The sequence below is a fragment of the Haliaeetus albicilla genome, chromosome 4, assembly GCF_947461875.1.
Source record: "Haliaeetus albicilla chromosome 4, bHalAlb1.1, whole genome shotgun sequence".
NCBI classification, from domain to species: Eukaryota; Metazoa; Chordata; class Aves; order Accipitriformes; family Accipitridae; genus Haliaeetus; species Haliaeetus albicilla.
Genome location: NC_091486.1, coordinates 13,641,289 through 13,650,572, shown reverse-complemented (window position 1 = coordinate 13,650,572; position 9,284 = coordinate 13,641,289). Strand labels below are relative to the sequence as shown.

Below are 9,284 nucleotides of genomic sequence, written 5' to 3'. Positions count from 1 at the left end.
CTGGTCCCAGCCCCTCTGGTCAGCCTGGGAAAGGAGACAAGGGCAGCAGCAGGAGCCAAGCGGGCTGTCGCTTAAAGCCCAGCTCTGCCGAGATGAGCCCGTGTACCGAAGCGGGGCTGCCTTCTTCCACACATCTGCTCCCTAGGAGCCTGGTGAATCACTAAAGGCAGCAGATGTGATTAAGATGTTTCCGAACTAATTTTTAATACTTTTGGCACAGCAGTGCCAACACACAAATGTGAACTGTATCAATGGGACTGTTTATTAAATTCTGGTCTTGTTGCAGTGGTGCAACCCCGTCGAGACGCTTTGGTGTATTAACATAAAACAAGAAGAGTGGATTTTCTTGTGTGCTGCTGAGAATCGCGTCTTGCCTGCAGGTTGCTGCTGAAGATGATATATAGGTGTCATCGGGGTCTGAGCCCAATTACAAGGGTAGAGCAGGATATTTGAAACTGCACATTTCTGGATCAAAGACAGAGCTGGTACAGCCCCTACTACTAACTCACAGTCACTTTTCAAAGCCAAGGTCTCCAGCAAACTACATGTACAACTTTTGTTTCCTCTTTCCTCTGGCTGCTTGGGAAGCAATGAGAGCTAAACCCTGCCCCATTCCGTAGCTGAAGTAACCACACACGAAAGGGCCCATCAAGATAAGGTTTCTGTGCTTGTTAAATGTGAACCTTCAAGGCTTTTAAATTTAATCCTCTTCCAAGTGTATTAGGTTTTTGGGGGGATTTTTTAAATGGCAAAGTTTCCTGGATTTCTGACCTGTTGGTGCACACCTAGAGCACTTAGCACTGTCCATCAGGGCCCTGCCAGCATGCCACCTGTGTCAAAGCAGAGAGAAAGCACCTCAGCCATCATGATTTTTCAACTATAATTTGCTGGAAGGTGATCTTTGTAAAAACAGCACTAGCTTCATGTATTTAGCAGGGAACAGGTATTGGGCAAAGGAAGTATCTGCTAGAGGGCTGGTGGTGCAGGGTTATGAATGTGTTAATGACAGAAATGGGTTTGTAGGTGCTAGTAGACATGAGCAAAGGTAAGTTTTGAAAGCAAAGGTTTCACAGGAATTGTCCCAGAACCCCTCTGAAGCTATGGCTAGGGCAATTGCCATTCTCTGTTGCCACCACAAAGAGAAAGCAGAGGAGGTGAGAGCACCCCAGAAGATGTCAGCAGCTTTCTTTCCCTTTTTTTTTTTTTCCAAGCCTCTGTGCAGAGGTTCAGTGTTAACCCACATGCTTGCCTATATTTCAAGTTCTGTAACCTTTTAATCAAAGGACCACCCAGCCTTCAAAAACAAATCCAAGGACCACTCTACTTTGAAGAAAGGATGGTCTTGTACAGCAACCACTTACAACCAAAAGAACAATCAAAATATAATGATTTTTTTTTATGGTAAAGAGTAGGACAGAGGTAGAAAGTTCTAACTGCTTTGTTTTGTTCCTTAGAGATAGGGAACTGTGTGCAACTAGCCTTAAATAAATCCTAACAGTAACTTCCCAATGGCCTTTTGTCTCCCAGCTTCAAGTGTTTCTGAATGAGCTGAAGGCCACTTTCTTGCTAAGGGCTTTTGTCTCACTCCATCCTAGAGCTTTGTGACAAAACTGAAGCTATTTTGTGGAAGGGAGGAAGTAGATGCATTAGTGAGTGCATTGCCTCTTGCCTGAGGTTAGGTTTATTTGAGCTTAATATTTCTAATGTGATCAACTGATCACTTATTGACCATTTCACTTCAAATGTGGTCGAGGGCTGCAGCCTAAAGTAAGTCAGTCTATCTTCTCCCACTCTCAGTCCTCCTCTGCTATGTAACCATGTCCCAGCACTCGCTCCCATTGTCAAGCCATACTTGTTTCACAGCTCAGAGCTGTAGAACACTTTAAAGATCCCATCCACACATCATGGTGGGAGTATAACTGTGTATGCTCTGTTTTGTTCGTAACACTGAGGAGCTCTCTGACTCAGACACACGCTTCTCTTCCCAGCCATCATTAACCAGTTATTCTTCTTTCAGCTCAACTTAAATCTGCCACTTAACCATTAACTCTGTCTATCTGTACCTAAAATTATTTGAAATAAAACATTCAATTATTACAGACCTTAAACACCCAGAACAAGGCTGCCATTTGATTTCTTTATTTCAGAAATGATAAAGCACTCCAGCATTAAACTCTTGTTCTCTCTAACAGCAGCCGAGCCACTAAATTGATGACATGCGGATTAACCAAACAGTCTAGCAAATCATTGGTAGAAAGGGCTGTTTGTGAGGCATTTGGACTGCCGTCTGAATCCATTTGATGTGCAGGTGTTTCACAGTCATTACTCATTACCAATTGCTTCCTGGTGCAGTGTAATTTTCCAAAATGTCCTCCTTCATTTTCATGGAGAAGATCTCTACTGTCACTTTCAACTGCAACTGCACCCATTGAGCTTGTTTCTTGAGGCTGTGGTAAAACTTTAATAAGATGAGGCCCAAAAGGTATTTTCTGCAGCTTTTCTGCTTTAAATGATGAAAAGCCAAATTCATGGGTTAGTAATCTGCAGCCCTCTGGTTCACAGCCAACTTCCCCTTTCTTCCTCTTGCGTGAGGCACTTGTCCTTTGCTCTGTGCCAGTGCTGCCGGAACACGCCTGCTCTGACACACTTGCCTTTTGACACTTGAAATATGCAGACACTGCTTTATTCAGGTACTGAAGATTGATTTCATGGGATGTTGCCTCAACCTAAGAAAACACCCAGGATACACTCAGTTAAAAGGAGATATGTTTCAATTCTATGTTGCATGATTATCTTCCATGAATTACTTTTGCTACGTGAAGGGAAGGAATTTAAAATTCTTTTTCTCAGGCAGCAGAAAGACTCAGGGGAAGCTAAGCAAAATGTCAGTAATTCTCTGTTATCACTGTTATAATGGGAGCAAGAGAGGGCTTACCTCTGTGGGATTTAGCCACACGTCTCCAGCACCGGGATTTTCTGCTGATTTTATGGCACATACTAGCATTCGAGTTATTGCTTCTTCTACACGGGCTTCATGATCTGCATCCTGCCTCAGGGGAACAGAAAGTGTTTGGAGATAGGTTAGCACTTGGGTCTCTACAGAAAGCTTGAAGATTTTGGGAGGAACTGAGTGGATGCTCTTAGTTTGAAAGCCATACTCATGTATGCGAAGTCAGTGAAAGGCTTCAGAGTTTTGATGCTCCTACTCATGCATACGGCCCCCACATGAGTAACAGCACAGGCTCTGGTGTGACTACTCATCTGAATAAGGATTTGCAAAAGTAGATTCTAGTGTGTGTATATAATCTCTTCCCTTATTAGTGTTCTGTTAATTGAATCTGGTCCCTGAAATTACAATGCAATGTTAGCATTTAATTAATGTATGCGTTTATATATAGCTCTTTAGGACTAGAAAGACCATGGAAGTACATAGCAAATTTTATATATCTACATATTATGTCTAGTTTAAGTACTTAAAACACAGGATGTTACAGCAAGGCAGCAACTATCTGGGGGCGACAGAGGCACAAAAGTGAGTCAAGGAAATTCAGGAAATATTTTATCATGTAACAGCAGCTGACATACTGCTGCAGTTTTAAACATCAGCAGAAGGAAAAAATGTTTCCTCTGAAAGCTCTCCTGCAAAACTAAGTTAGTAACTGGCTCTTTGTTTCAGGCCTTCACTTCCTGCATCATCCCCTTGGGCAGCTGGATACTAGCTAGTCTAGGATAGCAGCACAAAACCCACTTAACTGAGTTTCTTGTATATGGAAGGGAAGGGTATGTGGAAGGAGACAGTAAGACTCTCCAAACAAGATGGGTGGTTTAGTTATTTCCATGACAAGCGCCTACGAGTGGATACATAAATTTGCTTTCATTGAGATGCTTAGACATATAAGTTTTGGAGGAAAGATGTAACCTAGTCAACCCATCCTGAACTGCCTAATTGAGGCTTTGGGGAACATGTCAAGCAAACCATGCATCTTTCTAGTGCGAGTGTTGAAGGCAGTAATTCATCCTGGAACTCTGAGCAGAATTTGGGATAGAAGCAGGGAGAAGTGCTCTTAGCATTCTGTGGTTCTGGATGCTTGGCTTATTAATAGCCTCGTGTAACAAGCCCCCAAAACACAGAGTTTGGTATCTACATGTGGAAATTATTTAAGGTGTTGCACTCTTGGTATTCATCCTTGTCTGCTGAATAACAGGGTTGTACTGATTGCATGAGAGTATGTTAGGAAGCATGGAATACTTTGAGTAGCTCACATCCAGCTGAAAACAAATTAAACTTCTAAAGTCCTGCCAATATAATTAATGGTTTCACTAGGACTGTAAATGTTGGCATGATTCATATCTGTCAATATGAAGGCAGCTGGTAACAGCTGCAAGCAAGAACTGCTTGATTTGGTAATGGAAATGTTCTCAGTATTGTCTTTTAGCATCCAGTGCTAGCATCATCAGCTGTAGGGATAATTTCTGTAAGGAACTTTCACCTGCGTTGCAATAGCTGTAATTGTTTATGGCAGCTTTTGATATTTGGGGAGGGGGAGTATGTGTGTCATTCACTAGCAAGATCCAGCAAACACGCCTCTGTTTATGATGCCACACAACCACCTGCTCTTGCTGTCATGAAACAGGATCTTGGTGACTTCTGCAAGACCTCTATGACCAGAAAGGCCATGGAGTTTAGCTCCACTTTTTTTTTTTTCCCTCCAGCACATAAGAATAGCTAGAAATACTACAGCTGACATACCACCCAGCCACTTGGGAGTTACCAGCCTAGCACAACTGATCCAATCCGGACCTGCTCCTCCAGAGGGGAACAATTTGTGAGGCACAGCTTAGGGTACAAGTATGTGTGTGTTGACATCAGGGTCTTTCCAAGCACAGGGCACACAGCCAGCTCCTCTGAATTACCACAAAGGCTGCTCAAATTTAAGGAAGGCTTAAATGGTTGCTCTGCAGTATTGGTGCTTTCTCTGGCACTGGACACAGCCTGACTGTACTTGGGGCTATATAAGAGCTTGGTGTGGGCTGTGGGCCTGCTGTCCTTTCTAAATGCATAGTCTCATCTAGAAAATTTTTCCATGAGGGAAACACCCAAGTGAGTTCCTGTGCTCTGCAAACGCTTGGTTTGATGTTGGTATGAGAAATGTATTGTGTGGTCTCTGAACAGCAGCTGAATGCATGTGTTCATCCCCCTGCAGACTTCCAGCCTAATAAAGGTTTAAAAGGGGAAAAAAAAAAAAAAAGCAATAAGTATTTTAGAGAGGCAGCTTTCACAGGCCTTTTCAAAGGGTCTTTTTTTATATTAAGCTAGGATTGATGATAAAGTAATTTGAACCAGAAAACCTTCTGGAGCATAGGGATGATCTAGTTGAAGAGGTCCCTGCTCAGTGCAGGGGGGTTGGACTAGATAACCCTTTAAAGGTCCATTCCAACCCAAACTATGATATCCCTGGAACCATCCCATACATACTGGTTAACATAAGCAAGAAAAATCAAAGCCTGGGGAAAAGAAAATTAATTAAATACCTGAGCAAATCCAACTCCAGGCAAATCAAAACTATCACAGAGAAATGAAAATTCAAAAATCCTCTGCCACCCCCTTCCCATCACATTAATCTGATTTAAATTCTAATTTAGCTTTGCATGTAAGCATGTGCTTGCGGTGAAGTTGCTGTTCTGTTGTCCCCTATTGAACACAAAGCTAGTTAGCCCACAAGAAATTGGACATGAAAAGTTTAGCTTGTGTTTAATTGTTTGCCTGATTGAGGTAAACTTGAATGTGATTTCTGCTGAACTGGGGCTTCAGATCTGGAACCTTGGAAGGTTCTTCAGCAAAAACTGTATCCATAAGGGCTTCTCCCTCCCCAACCTCTAAATACAGCACACCCAATAGGGCTGGACCTGGCAGGCAAGGGACAAAAGTCCATGCAGACATGGAAGTGCTACGTTACCATGACATAAAATGGAAAATACCAGTTCAATCCAAGAGTTTATGCTGACAGTGATGGGATCAATGGATTCCACATAGTGCCACCAGTGCCTTGGAACGAGCAGGACCTGGAATTGGAGACATTGCATTAGGGTATTAGCAGAAGCCTGAAGAAAGATAAGGTGTTTTAATTAAGGTGGTGTGGGATTCAGAGGCAGAATGAGGCAAGGAATAGGGGTAGGAGGTCATCTTTATAACTTCCTTCTAAAGAGCCTTTTCTCAAGACTTAAATGCCTACTCTCCTCCCTTTGTATCAATACTATCATGTAAGAAGTGGACATGATCCAGAACTACCTCCCATCCAAACTACTTCTCATGTGAAGCAGGATTGTAACCTTTTAACTGCTCTAGGTAAGCAAGGTCTGGCTGTACAAAGGGAGTGCAGCTGGTGTAGCAGTAAAGCAGGGCTTTAGAGAAAGTCTCAGCCAAGCAAGAACTCCTTTGTAGACTCTGCAACTGAGCAGACTTCCCAGTTCCTTTAGAAGGACTGCCAGCTGGCTTTCCCAAAAAGCAGGTATCCTAATGCTCATCTAGGTGATTAACAGTATGTAGCTTTAATTCTGGTAAATAATCACCAGAATTAAACTCGTCACTTTCAGTAGATAGGCTTTTAAAAGAAGGTGTCCCAGAGATCACGACAATCTAGTTTAGATCAGAGCTTTACAACTATATGAGGATGATAGCTGTGACATAAAATTGATTCCAACCCATGGCTTTTATGGTACAAATACATTAATGTTGTTTTGATGATACAGGACAAGCTTTATACATTACTGAACATTAGATTATCACAGGGCTATCAAGAAAAGCATAAAAGATGGCTTTTGACAAGGAATAAAAATGGTCAGAGACAGATAAAAATATACACTTCAGATTGGGGAAGGTGAAGCAATGGTCTGTATCTGAATTGCAGACAATTCCTTTTCTTGGTAGACACAAATTACTTAAAAGAACATTCTGCTACCTAGATAGCCCTGTGCTTCATTATATCAAAACATGGCTAATGAGAAAATGTCTATGTAGGGAACAATGACTGTGGCCCTAATACTGCAAACACTTACAGGGCAGTCAGAGCAGAGTCATTTTTGGGCCAGAGGACAAAATGTTCTCCACAAGTTTCAATTTAAGTCAAACAAAAAAACCATTGGCTCTCTAAAGGTCAAAAACATTTGGAAATTGTACTTTAATCCAGTAGAGCATACAAAACAGAAGGAAGTCAGTCTATGGAGGGCCATTATTCAAAAAATATCACCAATTAGTTATTCCTGACACCTACAAGTGTACAAAACCCTACATGGTCTGAAGCCAAAACACACTTTCTACACTGAGCAAGTTTGAGTGGTGCTTTTATCACAGAAACCTACACTTCAAATGAAAAGTGCAGTTGCATTAGCTGCAATGGGTCTATCTGTTAGCAAGTGTTTGCCTACACTTCACTGACTGCAGAATCACACCAAGAAAACAAACACTCATCTGCTCTATAGGGGTTCCTATACTGAACTCTGTTAAAGAATCTGGGTGCCCTCCAAATGATAGGATATAATGATGAACCCTCAAAAACTTTGTTATACAGCAGAAGAAGGCATAGTGAGCTTGCAACATGCTGGAGAAATGGATGAAGACGCTAGGGAATTGGGGTATGGTGCAGAGGGACTATGTAGCAAGGGAACAAAAGCAAGAAGCAAATTAAGGGAAGTGTATGAATATTTCAGTAACAGGGGCTGCCTGGAAAAACAAGATGGAAATTAGGAATGGAATGTGCTGGTTCAATGCGACTCATGCAAAGCAGAGACAGAATTGCTTTGGAAAGAGGAGATATAACTAGGAGGAAAATACAATCCCCCAACTAGTCCAGTCTTTTCAAACCAGAGAGGAGGAACTTGGTCTTTGGAGAGACTAAGCAGATTTTACTTGCCAGCAGGTTAAGGCTAGTAACTGCGAAGTTGTGTATTTCCACAGCTGATGCCATTTATAGAGGAGCTACAGAGCTGTGACTCCAAGAGGCAAAACAGGTACCATAAAGACAGTTGCTCTCCTTTTATTTTTGGGCAAGCTTATGCTTGTTAAAATAAGGATTTATAGCAGCAAGAAAATGGAAATTATCAAAAAGCAAAAGGACTAAAACTTTAAGGAAGATGAAGAAATGGAAAAAATTAAAAACAAAAAATCCAGCTGGCCAGGGAGCAGGAGAACTAACAAGACAAAAAAAAAAATCATCAGAGAGAGAAGCAGAGTAGGATTCTTCTACCTTTATAAACTAGTATTCTTTGAGGTTTGCAAACTAGAAGCAACCCCCCCCCCCCAACTATCAATTCCACAATAAAATAAAGACAACTTCTATATGTTTATGAATATGGGAAACAGATTTAACTACATTTGAAACTACATTTCAATAGGAAATGTGAAAGAAAACCACAGTGAAATACACACACACAAAAATGCAGCAAATGTTTTACAGGGAAAACCTAAAGTGCCAAAGCAAGACAGAACTATTCCAAGCTAAGAGATAATCTTGTGTTAGCCTGCTTTCTACAGAATCTATCTAGCTTTGCGGGCTGGGAAGGTACTGATCTAAACAGCAACCAATCAGATAATAGGGCTAGTGATAGGCAAATATGGCAGATGAAGTCAAAGTAGGACAGAAATCCCAGGAAAGATAAAATGAAATTCTGGTCTGTAACGCGAGGAAAGAAACCAAGAGAACAGTTGGGAGAGCAAGTGGAGCAACGCTGAAGACTTGTACAGCACACAGAACAGAAGAGGTTTAAATTCTCAATGGACATGATTAACTCGATGTAGTGCAAAGGTAGGGCAAAGGTGGAATTGCTTCAAAAAGAAAGCATACCCTGAAGTGAAATATTATACCAAGAAATTCCTGCTCTTTAGAAAAAGATATTTGGGTAAATGCGCAAGAAAAAGAAGCACCAAAGAACACCAGCGTGATGGGAAGACAAAGATGGGGGGCTGCGGGGGGACCCAAGTAAATCCCACAGCTGCTTGCAACCCTGGCAATGAAAAATAAAATAAATAAACACATAGTCAACCCTGTGGGAGCACCATGTGAGGACTCTGTCAGGGTGCTGCCACCCCAGCCTATGGCCTGTCCCAGCTGGTGCCTGGCTGCCCTGGTGCTAGGGAAGTGCTTCTTATCCTGCCTTCGTCCTCCCTTCTGAGCTGGTGTCTTCCCACCTGCTGAAACAGAGCAACAAGGGCCACTGATGCCAGAAACGCAGGCACAACCCTGGGGAAAAGCACTGCGAACAGGAAGGGAATGGGGCTGTTACCACGC

The 9,284-nt window shown here is 42.1% G+C and overlaps 1 protein-coding gene across 3 annotated transcripts in view; it reads right to left on the bottom strand.

The window, feature by feature from the left end:
• Positions 1–1,650: 1,650 nt before the first annotated feature.
• HSPBAP1 (HSPB1 associated protein 1) overlaps positions 1,651–9,284 on the bottom strand; it is a 38,530-nt gene continuing 30,896 nt past the window's right edge. For all 3 annotated transcript variants that reach the window (XM_069780968.1, XM_069780969.1, XM_069780970.1), the window contains 3 exons: positions 5,980–6,063; positions 2,936–3,046; positions 1,651–2,726 (listed from right to left, as the gene is read on the bottom strand). In XM_069780968.1, coding sequence (XP_069637069.1) covers positions 2,169–2,726; positions 2,936–3,046; positions 5,980–6,063 — 753 coding nt within the window. In that variant the 3' untranslated portion in view covers positions 1,651–2,168. The remainder of the gene's footprint in view (positions 2,727–2,935; positions 3,047–5,979; positions 6,064–9,284) is intronic.